Source organism: Ursus arctos, unplaced genomic scaffold (genome assembly GCF_023065955.2).
Source record: "Ursus arctos isolate Adak ecotype North America unplaced genomic scaffold, UrsArc2.0 scaffold_4, whole genome shotgun sequence".
NCBI lineage: Eukaryota > Metazoa > Chordata > Mammalia > Carnivora > Ursidae > Ursus > Ursus arctos.
The window spans coordinates 45,032,601-45,052,677 of NW_026623056.1; the positions used below are offsets into that span (position 1 = coordinate 45,032,601).

The 20,077-nt window shown below is 38.1% G+C and overlaps 1 protein-coding gene across 5 annotated transcripts in view; it reads left to right on the forward strand.

Annotated features, from left to right (window-relative positions):
- Positions 1–20,077, forward strand: part of CBLB (Cbl proto-oncogene B) — a 218,560-nt gene that overhangs the window by 71,899 nt on the left and 126,584 nt on the right. For all 5 annotated transcript variants that reach the window (XM_044381780.3, XM_026492654.4, XM_044381753.3 and 2 more), the window contains exon 4: positions 18,696–18,842. In XM_044381780.3, coding sequence (XP_044237715.2) covers positions 18,696–18,842 — 147 coding nt within the window. The remainder of the gene's footprint in view (positions 1–18,695; positions 18,843–20,077) is intronic.

Sequence of the window (20,077 nt, forward strand, 5' to 3'; positions counted from 1 at the left end):
AGAGCCTGACACGGGGCTTGATCTCACGACCCTGAGATCCTGACCTGCCTGAGTCGGAGGCTTAACCGACTGAACACCCTGGGTGCCCCATATGGTATACATTTTTTGAGTCTCTTTTGCTCTTTTGCTCAACATTATGATTGAGTCATCTTATTGCTTCATGTTATTGTTATTTATTCATTTCCATTACTGTTTGGTATTCTATTTTATGAATATTTCACTATCCATTCTGTAATTGATGGACATTTGAGTAGTTTTGGTTTGAATAATGTTGCTGTGAAGATTCTAGAACATGTCTTTTGGTGCACATATGCATGCATTTCGGATGGATATATATACCTAAGAGTGAAATTGCTGGGTCATAGGGTATGTATGCATTCTGATTTAGTAGAATATGTGTATACATTTTTGACATTTTAATATGTTTATATGGTATCTGTTGCTAACTTTCTTGATCATTTAAAAGTGAGTTATGGCTTGATTAATTGGTTAGCCCACAAGAAAGTATTGCCTGTTTATGTTAGAGGCTAACTCTATGTGTGGTTTCAGTATAGCTAGGAGTCAAAGACTCAGTTCTAGCCCATAATTGGTCTGGTATATTGGGCCGGTCTCAACCCTTTTGAGTTTGTGGTTCCACTTCTGTAAAGGAGAAGATAGAGACAATTATATGATTTATAATTATGGTGATTTCATCTCTACATTTCTGACATTATTTTGAAATGTCCTAAAAAAATGTGTTCTAAGTGTGTGTTTGCGATATCTGCTAACTTGAGGAACAAAACCACCTAGTAAGTTTAATTTCTGATCCTGTCCTTTTCACAATAATTAAGTAATGTTGGGATATGCAAGAATCCACTTGGGCTTTTCAATAAGGAGGCATGGCTTTTAATAATAGGCTAATTTGTGTAGGACCCATGTTAAAATGATTTCTTTTTCCTTTTCATGGTAATAGTTTTCAGGAAGTTTAACAGAATATTGGAAACTACAGTACTAAATTTTACTATCCAAATAATTTGATAACCTAGAATTTCATGTCCAGAGAAATCTTTGAATTTATGAGCTAAAGGAATCAAATGGGAACCATTGTGTTTGGTCTTATTTTTAGTGTTGGCTGCATATATTTAAATAATCCATTCTTCTTCCGTGTGGCATTTTCCCATGTATAATCTGTATTTGCAAGTCATTTTCAGAGTTGGAGAAAAATGAGCTAATATTTAATAGATGAATAATAATTAGTTATTAGCTGGCTGTATTTAGTTCATTTTCATGAGAACCTTCTTCGTTGCTTTTTGTTTCATTTCTTCTCAAAGCCCATTAGCGTGTCTAGCTCAGTTCTTGACTGCGGCTACGGGCATGTGGAGGGTCTGCAGTGTGAAACTCAAAGACCCGGCAGGCGTCTCTGAACTCCTCACAGACCCGTCCCTAGCCTGGAACTGGAAGTCAGGGCAGGCATTTTAGTGACTCTTTCATGGAGTTAAATTTATTCCATTTAAAGGAATACATGTTTTTTTCTCTTTCTAAATTCTGTCCCCTTTTTTTTTTCTTGTGGTATGGAAAATATTATTTAATATCATGGATGATAGGTTTTGTGTTAATGCCCTTTTGGTGAAATAAATAGGAATCCTTTGTTAGTTTCCCCTGTTTTTGTTGTGAAACATTGCAAGGTCTTTTAAATAAAAACATCTGGAAAGCAGTGGTTCCTAGAACATCTTCCTCCATCAGTCCTTCCATATTGAAAAGGTTAGCCTCTGTGCATCACAGCTTTCTCAGAGCGCCGTAGTTAATTTTGCCCTTGATTTATTACTCCAAGCTGGCCTCTCGAAGAGCCCTGGGCGTGCTGTATGCTCTGTGCCAAGACAGTCTCTTTCTGCTCTCACTTTCCTTCTCTCAGGTGCCAGAATGGAGCGGCATCACCCTCAGGATAACGCAGCTGCTCCTTTCAAACTTGGATGCTCCCTGGCCTTGTTCCAGCCTGTGGTGTTGAGTGCATCACTCCCCAGAGGCAGTGCCAAGATCCTTTTCTCTTTGATTAGAGGTTCTCATGATAAAATTAGTTAGCTGGGCTTGATTGACATTTTCCATGGGTATTTATGCTGGTGGGTAGGCAGGGAGGCCCTGATCGCTCTTTAATTATTAAGTTGCAAGGAGATATATAGCAGTGGGAAAAATTGATTCTAGGTGGAGAAAGCACCATAGTGGCATTTGGAGAAGATATTTTTAATTTTTCAGCTGGCAGAAAAATTTCTCTACTCTCCCCCCACCCCCAACACACCCTCTGCTGTTCTTGAGGATAGAACCAAACATAGATGATTACTTGCATTTAGGAAGCTCACAGGTTAGTGGTGATGGAGGGAGGTTATTGAAGGGAAAGCTCATTTGCTCCTTTTTCAAATGAGGCACAGGTGAGCCACACTTACGCTGAACTAGTGATGTGTGTGGTCGTCTTCTGTTTCCTGTGGTAGAAGGAAACAAGCCTTCTCTCTGACCTCTGGCAATATATTAACCACTCAGAAGAATTTAGTTCTCTTAGGATAGAGATGTGGGGGTGAAGTGGGGTGTGGTGATGAGGTTATTATCAGCCTGATGTTGATATTTACGAATGGGAAAAGTACAGACTGTCCCAGGACTGGGCCATTCAGGACTCAGGGTGAGTTCTTCAGGGTTATTGAGCAAGAGTGATGACAAATGAAAGCCCAGCAGTAGTTGCCCTTGAGTCTGTGCTGAAAGAGAAGCTAAATCATTCCAAAACAATGACTTTCCAGCCCTGTGATGACATTAGCTGACTCCCAGCACATTGGCTGTGTCCTGAGAGGGACTGATAGATACGTGATTTGGAAAACAGAGTGGAATCTTTCACAAATCTTTAATTAGGTACTTAGATCTTGAGGCTGCTTTAGATGCAGTTTTACTTAGAGGCAGAGCAATGAAAAATAAAGCTCTTTTGAGGTTCCTGCTCAGTAGTGCTTTACAGATGTTGATCGTGCATGGGAATCACCTGGGGGTCTTACTACAGTGCAGATTCTGATTCAGCCGTTCTGGGCGGGGGTCTGAAATTTTGCATTTTTAATAAACTGTGAGGTCATGTTATTGCTGCCCGTCCAAGGACTGAAGTTTGAATATAATTGTTAGACATTTACTTTTGTTCTTGCCCTCGATCTTGAATGCTGAACTGAAACCTGAGGGCCACCAAGTAACTCTTATCACTCATTCTTCATGCTTAGTCTTTCTTTCTTACACTTGACTATGAAAATGCTATTCATAATAAAGAAGATACATTTTCTTTTTCCCTGTGGCATCTATATTACAGGTGTATTATGGGAAGAATGGTGATAAATAACAGCAATAGGATCCAAATTAAATCCACCAACCAACATACTAGAAATTCTTGCTGATCGGAAACCAAATGCTAGGCTATACATTGCTATTTGCAGACCTCTCCATGTGGTACCATATTCACATGTGTGTTATACCTAACAGATGTCTGCGAAACAGATTTTTGTGACAGATTTTGACACAGGAAATACATCAGGCTCCATAAAACTTAATGGGAAAATGTATTTCTTAACTGCAGTCCATTTTTAAAGAACAGATTGCAGTGCGTTCAGTAGAATCACTTGGGCCTTATTCTTTTTTTTTTTTTTTAATGATTTTTTATTATATCATGTTAGTCACCATACAGTACATCCCCGGTTTCTGATATAAAGTTCGATGATTCATTAGTTGCGTATAACACACAGTGCATGAACCATGCAATACGTGCCCTCCTTACTACCCATCACCGGTCTATCCCATTCCCCCACCCCCCTCCCCTCTGAGGCCCTCAGTTTGTTTCCCAGAGTCCACAGTCTCTCATGTTTCATTCCTCCTTCTGATTACCCCCCCTTTCTTTATCCCTTTCTTCCCCTACTGATCATCCTATTTCTTATGTTCCATAGATGAGAGAAATCATATGATATTTGTCTTTCTCTGCTTGACTTATTTCACTTAGCATTAATTCCTCCAGTGCCGTCCATGTTGCAGCAAATGTTGAGAATTCGTTCTTTCTGATGGCTGAGTAATATTCCATTGTATATATGGACCACAACTTCTTAATCCAGTCATCTGTTGAAGGGCATCTCGGCTCCTTCCACGATTTAGCTATTGTGGACAATGCTGCTATGAACATTGGGGTGCATATGGCCCTTCTCTTCACTACGTCTGTATCTTTGGGGTAAACACCCAGTAGTGCAATGGCTGGGTCATAGGGTAGCTCAATTTTTAACTTTTTAAGGGACCTCCACACTGTTTTCCAGAGTGGCTGTACCAACTTGCATTCCCACCAACAATGTAGGAGGGATCCACTTGGGCCTTATTCTTGAGAGCTTTGGCAGCGTCTCCCTATCCAGAGAGTTCTCTATAGGAACGTCACCTGGTAGCATGGTACTTGATTGGTTATTGATAATGTTGTGTTTGAGGTTGGCCATATTCAGCTCAGTGTTCTATTTTAAATCATGGAAAAAGCACATATTTCTTCACTAAATTTTTATCTGGTGAATCGTTTCTGGAAGTGAGGGAATTACTGTGGTATTTCGAAATAGAAACACATCTTTTCAGATGTGCATCAGCAATGTGATCTCTGAGTCTGTTTCAAATGGTAATACACCAGGGGCCGAGAGTCTGCCAAAGTAGAACATCTGCTTCTAAGACCTAGGCTTCTAGAGCATTCCTCTCTGTGAGCTATTGTTTTCTTTTGTTTGTTTTGTCAGTTTGTTAAATCTAGATTATATTCCATCAAGGACACAAGGAAGAAACCCTTAAAAGTCAATTATTACAATCGAGAAATCTTCAGCAAAAGCTTTTAAACTTGGGTAAATAAAGATCTAAGAATTCCTAGTTAAAAAGTTATACCTTGTGCTGCATTTTATTAAAAGTGGTTTTGTTTTTTGTTTTTTGGGGTTTTTTTTTTGTTTTTTTTCAGTCTCTCCTTAGATGCAGCCCTCCCTGGTGGAGTCATGGTCGGATATGTAGACTCCTGCACCCTTGGGCAGTCTGGGTAGGTGGTGGGCCTGTGCTGCTACAATGGGCGGGCCAGACAGGAAGGCAGTTCAGTATCTATAGTGTGGTCTTGCTAACCAACCCCCCTCTTCCCTGAATACAAATTACTTCTGACCCTGCAGTCTCTCACATTGCCTGACTCCTCTACACCCACAGGCTTGTCTACCAGGCTTGCTGCTTTTATCTGGCATGTTCTTCTGACTTTCCCCTGCCTCTTACTCCTTTTTAAGAGTCCCGGGGTTGAGGACTTTCTCTCTTCAGCTTCTGTGTTCCTGAAGCACATTGAGTGCACCTCAATTATACAATTACACCGTATTGTAATTGTGTGTTTTTATACATAATTACCCACTTAAATTATAAACTCCTGGAGGGCAGGGGCGTAACTGGTTTTCATCTTATTATCCCCACTGCCTAGTGCTAGTGGCAGATCATAGTAGAACCTCAAAAAATATTTATTGAGTGAATAACTTTATATTTAAAGTCCCTGGAATTCCATATATCTGTATCTATATATACATATCTGTATCTATAGGTAACAATTTCTATACATATAAAATTATTCTAAAAAACAGGGAGAACTTACATTTGTGCAAACAAGCTAGACTTTCAGAGAAGTGGGGGCTGCATCCTGAGTAAGATATACCAGCAAATGAAAAGATCAACTGGTGCTGCTTTTACAGCCTCATCTTTTCAGATTATTTGTAGCTTTTCTTTCTCTCCTAATATTTGATTCCTTGAGAAATACTTAAGCAGGAAATAAAATTTTCATAAGTTAATACACAGTCTTTCTCCCATCATTCTGATGTTTAACTGAAATATTAAAAATGGTTTCTACTTTTTAAATATTTGGATTTTCTTATTTCTATTAAGTTTTAAATGCTAGGTATCTCCAGGAGAAGAATAATGATTGATTCTCGTGCTTAGTGTATAAATTAAATGTTGCAGGTTTTGGGTATAGCGGTACATCTGTCGAATAACCATTTCACTAAAAGCATTTACATGGTAGACAGGTTCAGGGATCTGTTCAGCAGGATTTTTTAGATATCTTCTCAAGTGATATTGTAGTAATGGTGTAGGTACAGGCAAAAGCCAAAAGAATTATGCTTAAAAAAATCAGTGCGTATACTTCAGTGTTGTTAAGTAAGGGATTATTAATAGTGCTTGACTTTTAAGCAGAGACCTCATTGAACAGAACTAGGTAAGCCAAAATCTGGGATGATTTCTTACCTAGACATATGTTAAATCTAGTTATGTTAAGTCATCTTAAAAAAACAAGGGATTTAAGTGGCAGCTCAATTAAAAGACCTTGCTATACAGTCTATAAACATTTCAGGTCTTTGCTTACATTTTACATACATGTAACACTAAGGGGATTCTCTGCCTTCGAGCATTTAAGACTTGTAGAAATTAAGTCTGTTGTCAGTATAAATCAGTGGATTACCTGACGGTATTTTCGCAGTTCAGTTCATTGTGTGGTTATATAAATAAATATGTTTTGGAAGTTAACTGTAGTAAATTCCTTCTGATCCAAATCTGAGTAGGCTGCTTTCCAATTAGTATAGTCCAGATTTTGTCTAAAAAAGTCTCTCTTGGTTGGTTTGCTTTAGTATCAGAGAAAATAAAGAGGTTGTAAATTTTATAATTCCCAAGGTGTAAAAATATTTTGTTAGGTAGAAATACAACTCTTAAATAATGTGTTTGATTTTTTTTTTAAATCCATGTTACTTATATTGACAGAAGAGGGTCCATTCCTTTCAACTGCTACTATTAATGATAATGATTATAAGTTAGTAGCACTTAATAGTACTAGTAATGATTAATATTTATCAGATACTTGCTATGTGTCAGTTTCCTAAGCCAATTATTTAACTGCTGCATATCAAACCACCACAAAACTTAGTGGCTTAATTAACAACAATTATTCTTTGTTATGATTTTGTAGGTTGATTTCATATGGTGTTGGCTCGGGTGTTGGTTAACTGGAAGGTCCAGTGGCCTCCCTCCCGTACCTATCAGGTGTTGCTGCCTTGCAGCTGGGGACCCACTAGGGCCTTTCTGCATGACTGCTTGGGTCTCCTCACAGCATGGCAGCTGAATTCCAAGACCATTTTCCAAGATGCAAAGGCAGAAACTGCAGGTCTCTTAAGGCCTAGACTCAGAATTTACACAGTGTCATTTCCACCCCATTCTGTTGATCAAGGCCAGGCATAGCCTAGATCAGCTGCAGGGCGGAGGGAAGTAGATACCACTTCACAATGGGAGAAGTGACAAAGAATTTTTGGCCATCTGTAATCCTCCACAAATCCTATGAGATTAGTACTCTCACAATTCATATTTCAGAGATGAGAAAATTAAGGTTTAGAGGGCACCGCTTAGTACCCACGGTCATTCAGCTGCTAAATAGTTTAAGCTCAAATTTAGGTTAATCTGACTCTGGAGATGGAGCTTTTCACTACTGTCACATACTGCCTTCAGGGTGTAGACTAGATCTATTTGTCTTTCTACTCCAAAACCAGTATCTGAGGGGGTTTTATCGATATGGGGGTTATTCTATTTGCAATCAGACTGAAGTAGTAAAGGGGTTTGATTCATATTATTGATCAGCCATCCTTTGCTAAACACAATAGTAGTCTCCCTAAGGGTGGGTGTTTCTAAACTCTTGGTTGAGATGAAAGTTAAAATTCTTAGACCTGCTGTTATCCTGTGCTTACTACATGTATTAGCACATTTCCTTACCAAGAACAAATAAATAAAATTAACTTTTAAACTGTAAGTTTCCCAGTGGGCATATTCTATTTTAGCAGTCTACATTTTTCATATGGTTTCAATATCCTAGATTCTACTATTCATTAAGATGAAACACAGAACTTTTACATTGCCTTTTTTGTTGTTACTTCTGCTGCTTTGTGGTTTTCTTTCTTCTGAGAGCCAGTGTTTTTCAAGGATTTCTCCTTGTTGAAAAAAGATAAATGCCAGAGATGCCTGTTATGGTAAGGAACAGAATAAAAATTAAGGCTTCCAAATATACTAATGACTTTTTATGTTTACTCTAAGTTCAATTTTCTATGTTAGATTTTTGACTCCTGACTCCAGGATCTCTGCAATCTCTGAGGGAGCCATATTAAGGAAAGTCTGTAACTTGGAGAGGTTATATAGCATCTCCTACTTCGTATTAGTTGCAGATTATAAAATGGATCCACGGTTTTTGTTTAAAGCATATGGGCTTTGTCGTGCCAGGGCTCTCTAGTCCCCTCCTGCTGGCTGGAGTAAAAGTGATGACTGACTCAGAATGTTATGGGACCTCAGCAATGATGTACCGCAGTCACCTCACTGTATAGAGGAAAACCTTTTGAATAAGAAGCTTTCAGCTTTTTTTCATATCGTGGAGCTATAAGACAGGCAGGGCTGTGTCTAGAACCCTACACTACAGAGCCATGTTTTCCTCCACCAAATTGGAGTATGTCCTTCATGAGGCTTGTTATTGGCACTGTAGAAACCGCTTGTCTGAGAAGGGCCCATCACCACCGCTCAGCTGCAGATAAGTTAAATCCAGTTTAACTTTTACCAGTTTCAGAAAATCTTAGACCTTAAAAAAAATTTTTTAATGTATCTGTTGTTGCTATCTATGTTCAGAAAGTTTAAGAGGTTGATGGTGGGCCAGGGAAATCCTACTGCTAACAACTATGACAGCCATGTTTTCTTCTGATTGCTTTACCTTTTTGTTTTTCATTCTGAAAGAAAAAAATGTCTCCATGTACTCAGTGCTTAAGAAAACCCCAGCATGGGGCGCCTGGGTGGCGCAGTCGTTAAGCGTCTGCCTTCAGCTCAGGGCGTGATCCTGGCGTTATGGGATCGAGCTTCTTCCTCTCCCACTCCCCCTGCTTGTGTTCCCTCTCTCGCCGGCTGTCTCTATCTCTGTTAAATAAATAAATAAAATCTTTAAAAAAAAAGAAGAAAGAAAGAAAACCCCATCATTTCTCTGCGAGGCCATAGACCTCTAAACTTGCTCCTTTCTCTTGAATTGTTAGCATTTATACATATCATATATTTGGTAAGCTGAAGAAAAAAAATGTGGGTAATGGAATCCTTTGGTCATGTGTAACTAGAAATTACTTTCATGCTGTTTTATGACAAAGAATATATGTGATGTACTAATTTGCTGTATAGCTATCGAACTATGTTCCTAAAAGTAACTCAACTTGAATTGTGGGGTTTTTTTTAAGGACTATCATAAAGGTAGGAGATAAAATCATCAACTAGATTTAAGGATAATGAGACCTAACAGATTGAGATGACTCCTCATTCTGCTTAGCAGCTATTCGATTGTCTGACCTTTGTATTCCCTGCTTAATGTTCTAAAAATGTGAAATTGTAACTGAGGCCTTCCTTTAGAGAGGGATTTGGAAAAATACTAGTGTGCCATTGGTGAATGTACTGTGGCCAAAGGCTAATATGTTTTAGAAAATTGAGAGTCAGCGGTCAAGTAGAAGGTTTGGGGTGACTGCACCAGAGATGCCTTCTTGACTTGAGAGCCAAAGCAGCCTGGATGTCGTGGGGCCTGCCGCAGGATGGGGACATTGCCGTGGGCGTGGAGATCTGTTCACTCTTCCACAGGTACAGAAGGTTTGCCTGAGAACATCAGTAGAATGGTTCTTCAATGGCGCTTTTGTTTCTTGTTGAAAATTGGAAAATTTAAAGACAAGAATAGAGAGAAACCAGTTGTAAACTATCCAGAAATTACTACTATTTGTGTCTTTTTGTGTATATCCTATAATTTTTTCTATTTATCTATAATGTGATATTCAGCTTTTAATAGAACTAAGACTGTCCTGGGCCTACTATTTATTATCCTTTTTTTCACCTCACTCTTTGAGTTTCTGGCATACGCACACACATACAGAGTGTTAGAATGCAGTATCCACATCAGATTATACCAAAAATAAATGAGAATTGCTTGGAAAAATGGTGTTTATATTTCCCACAGTCATGTGAATGAAGATCATTTTAACCCCAGGGGAAAAGATGGAAAAAACAATCTCATGATTTTAGCTTTTTTCTGCTGGTAAACGCACAGTGTGAGCACTGGAGAGATGAGCTTTATTCTCTTTTGTCTTTCAGTTGCTCCAAGAGAGCAGGGTTGGAGTGGGACAAAGGTATCAATAAGGAAAATTCCAGAGCCAAAAGGAGGAAGTAGCTGTCAGGAACAGTTAATGTGATGGGAAACTATGTAATGCTTCCTCAGAAAGTACAACAAATGTGTTCAGTTTGCTTGAGGTTCTGGAAACTACACATGGGGGATATAGCACTGATTTCCTCCAGCTTGCTGGTATTATATTTCCATTCACTAGGAAATTTTTAAAAAGGGGGGAGAAAAAAGATCTTAAAACTCCCAGAACAAAGATTTTTCTCCAATTTATAGTTAAACCCCAGATTTTTATTTCTTAAAGCAGCTTTTGGTAAAAGTTTCTTTTCATCAAGGTTTGGAAAATTGATGGTTTACTAAGTGGCGTTTTTATAAACTTTTTATATACTGCTCCTATCTATCTGTTCATTAGCCCTGTTTTGCGTTCTGGAAAAACTTTAAAAAAAAAAGAAAAAGAAAAAAATTATTTATTTATTTGACAGAGAGCGAGCACAAGCAGGGGGAGCAGCAGGGAGAGGGAGGAGCACGCTCCTTACTGAGCAGGGAGCCCGATGCGGGCTCCATCCCAGGAGATCACGCCCTGAGCCGAAGGCAGCCGCTTAACCGACTGAGCCACCCAGGCATCCCATGGAAAAGCTTTCTTAAATATTTCCAAGATCCTTGAAATGAACATTTATTGAATATCTGTTGTGCGTAAGAAGCTTTTAAAAGTATAATAAGAGTTTATCTTCTCAAAAAAAAAAAAGTTTTGATCTGGTGGAAGTGAAATGCAGTGTGTCTATAAAATAACCATGCTGCTTTTCAGAGGAACCTTTGTGCTGTGGCACGTAATAGGAAGTGGTGGAGGTGGCATCCGATAGAGCACATCTGAGAAAGGAGTACAGGGAAGGTACCGTGGGAGTACTCTGACATAAAGTGGTGCAGGTGAAAGTTCAACAGGCTGACGCATAGGACCTTGGTATCAGAGAGGAGAAAGAGATGGGTCAACGCAAGGCGTGGAGCAGGAAAATAAACTACTGGATAGCTGGAGGAGAGCACAGAGAGGTGGTGTGAGAAATGGCAGAAAGGGAGCCCTGTCCCATGGACAGTAGAAATCCTTGAAGGAAATATTATTTTAGGAAAATTTAAAACCATGTTCGATTGCGTAAAAAAAAAAAAAAAAAAAAGCCATCCTTAAGGTGTCAAATGTGATGAAAAATAAAAATGTGGAATAGGGAGTATAGCAAGTGAAAGATAATTGAAATTTTTCCATTAGAAGCAACTAATACTTACTAATTAACATAATTTAGCTTTCTACCTCACTGTAATTTTTTTTTTTTTCCTCATGGTGGTTTATAGGGCATTGCAAAGAACTGAAAATCTAGATTAAAAAAAGAAAAAGTGTTGCTTCAGGTCAACTTTGTTTTGTTTGTTGACGAGACTGGTCTTTTATCACATTACCCCAGGTCAGAAGTACAGTTTGAACTTTTAAGGTTTCTTTTTCTTTTGGGCAAAAACCTAACGAAGAAAACAGAGTTCTGTGTACTGGTTGCTTCTGTATAAATCTCTAAGTTGACTTTCCACTTAGTTCACAGAACTTTCATTGTATTTTATCCTAAATAAAAAAGAATGTAGAAATGGATTTTTTCTTTTCTCTCTCAAGTAATAGACTGGTTTACATTTTTAACTTTTATTTTACAAAAGGATGCTTGTTACAGATTAGGTTTAATCAAAAGACAGCCCATACTAAAGACAAAAGAGCTTTCTTTATTGAAGTGGATATTGTTAAGCTTTTAAACCACTTGAAAGTACTAGTGATCATATCATACAGTAGTAGGTTCTCATAATAAATTTTCCATATAAAATTGTCAGCATCACCAGAGATGTTAAAACTGTTGGAATCACCGAAGAACTGTTGTTAACTCCACTTTGGCATTGCCACAGTATTTTTTAACTGATATTAAAAAAAAATTATTTGGGAAGCTTTTTTGAATATATTGAGATAAGGTTTATTGTCCTTTTCTTCATGCAAACTGTCATAATCCTTGGAAATTTCAAGAGCCACACAAATGACCCTATTCACCCTTGGAGTTACTCGACTTCCTAGCTTCCGTAACACTCACCGTACTGTAGCTGCCCGATGCAGGGCCACATTCTGGTCAGTTCTGCATCACCCCAGAAGTTATAAATCCCTCTGCCTCTCTCACTGATTACCACTTTTGTTCTGGTTCTTTCACAGTTATTCCTACTGCACTGTCTGGTGCCTTTGGAGATGTCTGAGCCCCCTAAATTCATAAAAAGTAGGATTGTGCCATCATCTTTTCATTAACTGGGCCTAAACCAAACCTAGTATCTATAGATAACACTCCAGATTGGTGGAATAAGTGACTGGATGAATGAATCGAATACTTGTCCATTGTTTGCTGTGGACTATAAAAGGCTACCATTGACAATTGATCATCTTAATAAAGTGAGAATGATGATTTTTGCCTTATTAAAATGGCCATCAATTTAATGGACAATAATAATATATGGGAAAAGGAAGAAAGATTAATGATACTTCTACTTTTAAACAGAAGTAGTAGGTAGAGTTAATAATAACTCTTATTAATTGTTTTTAAAATTTGATATGTTAGGCTCTTATCTACATACCTTATTTACGTATAACAATGCAGTGAGACAGGCATTTTTGTCTAAAATTTTAAGGGTGAGGAAACTGATGCAGACAGACCAGTTAAGCAACTTGTACAAGAGTAAGGATATGAACCTAGTATGATCAAACTTCAGGATAGGATAGTTGACAAATTCAGCAGAATATGTTTTGAATGTCACCTGGGAACTTGTCAAAGGATATTATATTTGAATGTAGTAGGCATATTTCATGTTTGACCTAGGTTTGAGTAAGGCATTTATAAATTGTCTATTTAAAACTGTTTTAGAAAGGAAATTTATTTACTGTGAGAGCAGCGTCCTTATTTTGAGAGCTAGCGTCTTGCTCTTCTTAATAGACCTTCGCAGGCAACACACTGAAAAGTATACCACCAAAAAAAGTATACCATCAAAGGATGCCCAGGGTTCATCTTTCCCAGCCACAATTTCGGGCTTGGCCTCCCCAGCCATATTAGTGGTAGATGATGGATCCTTTAACAGAGGAAGAAGACCTTCCTTAGTTGCCCAATTTAGTGCAGTTTTCGGACTGACATAGTTTGCTAACTTCCTTTTTAAGTGAGCCGTTCAGTTTCTAAAAAGTAACCTGGAACACTTGAAAAGGTGTCCTTTCCCCTACTCAGGTTAGTGAGTTTCTGCTCACGCTCTTTACTTCTCTTAGGACTTGGAGGAGACTGAGTTTTCATTGGTAACTGCCTCACACTCCCCTTAGCAATATTGGAAACTTGAAAGCATTTGGGCAGGGAATGGGTAAGATCCAGTTTCATTTAAGGCTCTCAGGATCCATCTTAATAATAGTCTCTGTTCCCATGAGGGAGAAATGAAAGGCAAGGCTTACATCAGCTTAGTCTCCTCACTTTCTTAGGAATCGAAATGTTCCCAAGGTCAAAACCAGTGTGAAGTAAGTCTCTAAACCTATCTCGGAGGGCACTGCATCAGAAATACAGTGAATGGAAATTGCTTTTTAACTGGACGTGAGTCTCATTTTAAATGCCACTGTTTATATTCTTTATGTCCTGCCTTTCTTTTTATGTTGAATTAGTTTCACCTTGGAAAGATGAAGAAGAGCATGTTCTACCTTTTAAATGTGAGAATTGAATTATTAATTGTTTTTGGATAAAAAATGATCTCCTGTTTCTTCTACCAACGGTAGTACATTCTTGCAAACTTTGGACCTCGCTGATACAGTGTCTTTTGAAGTTTTTCACTAATTCACCCTTTAAAGCTTTTTATTTCTTCCTTGATTTATGACACAGCTGTTTCTTGAATGGAGAAAATGCAAGGACTCCATGTAATCTGATCAGATTACATTCTTCGTGTGTCTCCCACATTTAGTGGAGGCCACTAATCAAATCCTGATATATTTTTTGTCCATTTTTCAAGTTTAATTCATCATCCCAAGATGGCTATAGTTGCTGTGTTCCCCCTCCATATTGTATCATGATAATCTATCCATGTCTTTTTGTCCCATACAACATACTACGTTTATTAAGTGTAGGCTTGTGTCCTCCCATGTCAAACAGTGTGTGCCTCCAGTCTCTGAGGTTGGCTGTAGCCACCGTAAGCTACTGAGATTTATCGTAAGCAGAGAAACTCCATCATTCTAGAAGTCATGCTAATTCACTCTGTTTCAGCCTCACATTCTGTGCAGTACGGTAGCTTGACTTTTGGATAAATTGATTCATACAATATTAGGCAGCCGAATCCAGGATAAAAAGAGGTACCTTGCTTTGGTAGGCAATATTCTTTTTTTTTTTTTTTTTTTTTTTGGATCTTCTTTAAAGAGACAGAGAGAGAGAGAGGTAGAAAGTGAGAGTGGGTGGGGGCAGGGAGGCAGAGGTTGAGAGAGGATTTTGAGGCTCTTAAGCAAGCTCCAGCCTAGCCCGGAGCTCGACAGGGAGCTCCATCTCATGACGTTGAGATCATGATCTGAGCCAAAATCAAGAGTAAGACGCTTGACCCACTGAGCTACCCAGGCGCCCCATCGTAGACAATATCTTTGATACTGCTAATGCATTTCATGTTTTTTTAAGTAATGTAGCTAGCTTTCCTTCTCCTCCTCCCTCCCTTCCTCTTCTTCAGGTTTCCTCTAATAATTGCCATCTGGAAGCTACTTTTGATTAGCTGGTATTTCAAGATACTTCTTTTTGAAACCTTATTTCTTAATTAACAAAATTTCATACAAAACTTCACCAAATTTTAAAAATGGCTTAGCTCGTGATGGTTAATAGCAGATATGTGGTAGTAATTAGTCAAAATGAAGTTTCTCTTATATGTGAGAGTGTTGCAAAATTCTTTGTAAAATTAAAGTTATTCTTATAAGATTATTGAGTCATTATGGATGAAGTTTTTTATTTCTTTAGGTGCTTGGAGGTAGGGGAATTTCAGTGATAGAAACATATTCTTAATTAGTAATTATCAAATCCTTTATTAAGCAGTCATCATTTTGGTGTTATGTTGAGCAGCAGTTCATGGGCTTAGGGAAAATTGGCCGCGTAGGGAAAAATTTCATAACAGGAAAAAACATTTCATCGATAAAGAAGATGTGAGTTGTTGTTGCCTTTCTTCTGTGTCTAGATGGTTAGAGATGACTATATTCTTGGATTTTGTTTTCAAAATTGGAAGTTATTTAAAAAAGAAAAAGTGGGATGGGGAATTAAAGAAAGCACATAATATATGGCAAAATAATGCTGAACAACAGCAAAACCCCATAATTAAAAGACAAAAACCACATACTGTGATAATATTTTAATGACATTGGATAGTACAATTAAGTGGATTGCAACCTCTAAAAACATTGATCTTTTAAATAATGGATTTTCAAGGTGATCATTTACATATATGTGGTAGATGTGTGTATTTAAAAATTAGATATAAAATAAATATATATTCTGGTCTGTGAAAATTAAGGTAATGCAAAACTGTTGCTTTCACATATTTTTAACAACTTGAATTTGAGTTTAAAAAGACTAAAGGAACATATATCTTTTTCCACTGCTGTAGTTTGTTCAAAAAGTAAAAAATGTGATCTATTTGTAGGAATAAGAAAATTGAACTCTTTCACACATTTTATTTATTTTTAAAGATTTTATTTATTAGAGAAAGAGATGAAGCGCACATGAGTTGGGGGGGCAGAGGAAGAGGGAGAAGCAGACTCCCTGCTGAGCGGGGGGCCAGATGTGGGACTTGATCCCAGGTCCCTGAGACCATGACCTGAGCTGAAGTCAGATGCTTAACTGACTGTGCCACTCAGGCACCCCTCTTTCACATATTTTATAATTAGAAAGTGATTAGTTAAAAAGGTATTAGTGATTACTAGGGCTTCTAGACTATACATTATAAAGATAGCATGTTACTATTTCTGCTTTAAAGTATAGTGTCTTGTAGCCAGTCGATCACATAGCTGAGATGGGTAATCACTGGCTTTGTGCTTCAGACTTTAGATCTAACAAAAATGAAAACCATTTGGATATGATTATGATTAAAGAACAAAGACATAAAGGCATGGAGAGCAACCGGTTCAGACATAAGGAACAGTTGGTTTACCCTAATTATAGCCATCTTGACTTCTCTTTTTTCTCTTGTATGTATCAGCTGGAAGTTTGGTGGAAAATTAACCCTTTTGCCTAATGATATAAATAAATTTGTTGCAGATTTTCTAAAAGAACTTTATGCCCTTCCTTAAAGTCAAATTTCAAAAGTCCGTTGCAGTTTGTACTGGCCATGATTCTTCCTTTTGATCTAGTTCAGTAGTTCGGTTTTCATTTCCTACAACTGAATTTCTTGTGTCTACCATCATCTAAATGAGGATGTGTTGACATAAATGAGAAGATCAAAGATTCGACTAAAGAGCTTTCACATTCCGATTAGGCTGATTGTGTGAAAGTGTGGCTGAATCTAAGAAAATGGTAGAACGTTATGTGTAACCATAACGATTTTGCAGATTGTTTATTGTTGCCCGTCAGCCATTAAAATATGGCCTAAAATTCTAATTCTTCTTTCTCATAAATCTTCTCATAGTTTATAAACATAGTGGAAATTGGGACATTTTTGGTTTTCCAATACAGAGGAATCCATTGAGGCATAGATTATACTACTGCTTTCCTTTCATTTCTACTTTTCCCACTTTTTATCAGGAGTACCTTCATTCATTCTGTATTCATCTTACATGGGAAGTTTTTGGCTTCTTTTCTAAATGTTTTCAAAAGAGTGATACTCATTGACTTTATTGACACGTGCATATTATATGATCTCTTAGGTACCTAACATGTTTTCGCTTATTATCTGAAGGTCCTTAAGCACAGATATGTGAGTGACTATGAGGCAAAGAAGCACGTCTTGGTGTCCTAAGCCTATTGAAACATTGTAAGGTTTTAAATGCATTGCAGACTTGATGGCTTTCTCTACTAATTATCCTCCATATCTACTTTTAGTCCTAAAGCAATTGCCTCCTCCCCATCTTCACATCCTGACCCCTCAACACACCCACAAAAGCAGCTGAAGCTTCAAAATAGTGGTATTATATATGTACCTATTGCATTCTGGTGATTCTGAGCAAACAGGAATATAAAGAAGCAAGGTCAGTTCAAAACTGACACGTTCTTCAGTGTTCTATATTTCAGTTGTTTCTTTACTGATCAGTACTAGCAGTTTTGGACTGATTAACGTAATGTAAACTTCTTAGGAAGTGGCAGGAAGGAGTGCCCGTGATAGTAGTATTTTGAAGTGTGAATCATGTTTTGAATCACGTTTTAAATCCTGTCAGAATCCCCAGAACTTACTATGGTAATTAGAATGGAGCTGACACCTGCCTTCCCTCCATTCCAAACCATTTTTTTTAAGAACTTATTTATTTATTTGACAGACAGCGAGCAAGAGAGGGAACACAAGCAGGGGGAGTGGGAGAGGAAGAAGCAGGCTCCCAGTGGAGGAGCCTGATATGGGGCTCGATCCCAGAACGCCGGGATCACACCCTGAGTCGAAGGCAGATGCTTAACGACTCAGCCACCCAGGCGCCCCCATTTTTCTTTTTTCATACCATCATAACTTTTTCTTTCTAAAACAGATTTAATCATGTGCTCCATCTTTTTAACCCATTTTGGCTCCCCCTTCCTTCTAGCAGTGGCTCTTAACAGGGAGCTTCTGAAATATGCACGTGTCTGGACCCATCACTGGAAACTCTCATTTCTCGGGGGGAGTAGAAAGCCTATTGACAAAGAGTTTGTTCATTGTTTCAGGTGCCTCTTTATGTCCTGTCCCCACCAAAGCTTTTCATCCTGTGTCATGCCATCTCCTTCGAGACCTGCTCTGCTCTAGCCGGGCTGAACCTGTCTATGACACAGAGCATTCTATTCTGTCCCTCTCTGCTTCTGTATGGAAGCTCTTGCTGCCTCAATACCTTCTCCTTCCCTTCCCTTCCTTCCCTTCCTCCCCTTCACTCCACGTCTTTCATCTATCAAACTGCTTAATCTTCCTAGATTCTCCCCTAATGACAGATCTTTCCTCATTCCCCCATGTAGAAGTAGTCCCTCTGTCTTTTGTGTTTAGCGTGTATATTTGATTATAATTTTTTCAGGAGTGCATCTCTTCCATTAAACTGCGAGCTCATTGAAATCATGTAATTTATCTTGGTCATGTTTATGTTAAATGAACACATGGGTGAATAATAAAGTGAAAGCCTCTTAGGAATTTAAATGGATAGCTTGTGTGAACGTTGGTTTTAGATGCATTATTAAGTTGAGGTTCATGGTCCGCCAGCAAGACCCGTGTTAGTACTGTAGTACACAGTTTTATTTATTGTAATATATATGCCCATTAAAACTTGCACATATATTTATTTATTTTTTTTCATTTTCCCCCCTTCTGTCCACAGGCGAAATCTTACAAAACTGTCCCTTATCTTCAGTCACATGCTGGCAGAAATCAAAGCCATCTTTCCCAATGGGCAGTTCCAGGGAGATAACTTTCGTATCACGAAAGCAGATGCTGCTGAATTCTGGAGAAAGTTTTTTGGAGACAAGTAAGTACAGATCATTATAGTCTGCATCGATTTTTGAAGAATGACCTAGTCCTGCCTCCAGTTCCATATGGTATAGATTTTACTCAAATATTTTGAGACTGTACTTGTGCATTTTTGATGAGTGTTTTGATTGCTAATTTTTCTGTTCAGCCACCAAAACTATGCTTTAATAACTGAATAGTTTTATGTTATTGCAAAGCACGTATCAGTTATACTATATTTACTTGATGCGCATTCACTGAGTTAAATAGTTTGCTCTAAGAAACAAAGGTATGTAAGATGGAATCTCTCAGAAGCTCACAACTTTTTACGACTTAGTACACACTTAAGACACATATGCACAATAGAAAGCAGCAAGGGATAGATACTTTCAAAATGGCACAAATAAATTGTTCTGGCAATTCAGAGAGGGCAGCCGTTGCTTCATGACTGAATGAATCAAGGACTGCTTCTCAGAGGAGGTGATGTGTAAGTTTGGTTGAGACCTGGCACCCCAGTTTAGGCTTTCTTTGTATCATTGCACAGAGAGTAAGTGTGTAAACAAGACAGAGAAATGAGGATCATGTTATCAGAAAGTAGCAGATAAAGATGATTTCCTTTAGGTACTTCCCCCCCCAGACAAGAACTTTGGTGAGCCCCCTCAGAATGTCCTCGAGAGCAGGCAGAACCCAGGCTGAGTGTGAAGGGGAAGAGTGATTGCTTACACGTAGATTATTGTTTTCATGCTCTAGTTAAAGTCTGTATTTATACTTTAACTGGTGAAATGAGACCTATAAAATGTTGGTAAATACTTTTGATGGTCTTAGTCCTTTGATGCTGGTGAATTAACTGGAACAGTGGGTTTCCTTTTTCCCCCCCCTTTATGAAGTGCTATGCTTATCTGAGTGCTAAATGCTTAGCTTCGTAACTTTTGGCTTCGAAAATATTAAAGCCCTTTCCATGTTTCTTAAATAAAATGTAATTCTGAATGGTTTTTTTTTTGGCACTAAAGGGGGAAATACTGTTATTTCCACTAACATGGACATTTTGTATTCCAGAAATCTAGCTATTTATAATGCTCCTATATCCATTCACAAATGTGAAATTAAAAGGAAAGGGTCATCTTCATCTAAATTAGAATAACAGCCAAAAGTATGCTAATTATGTATTTGTGACCACAATTCTGGGAGTCTGAACTGAGAGGGTTTCTTAAAGTCACAGCTCAAATATTTTTTTTTAATGTTTTTTTATTATAT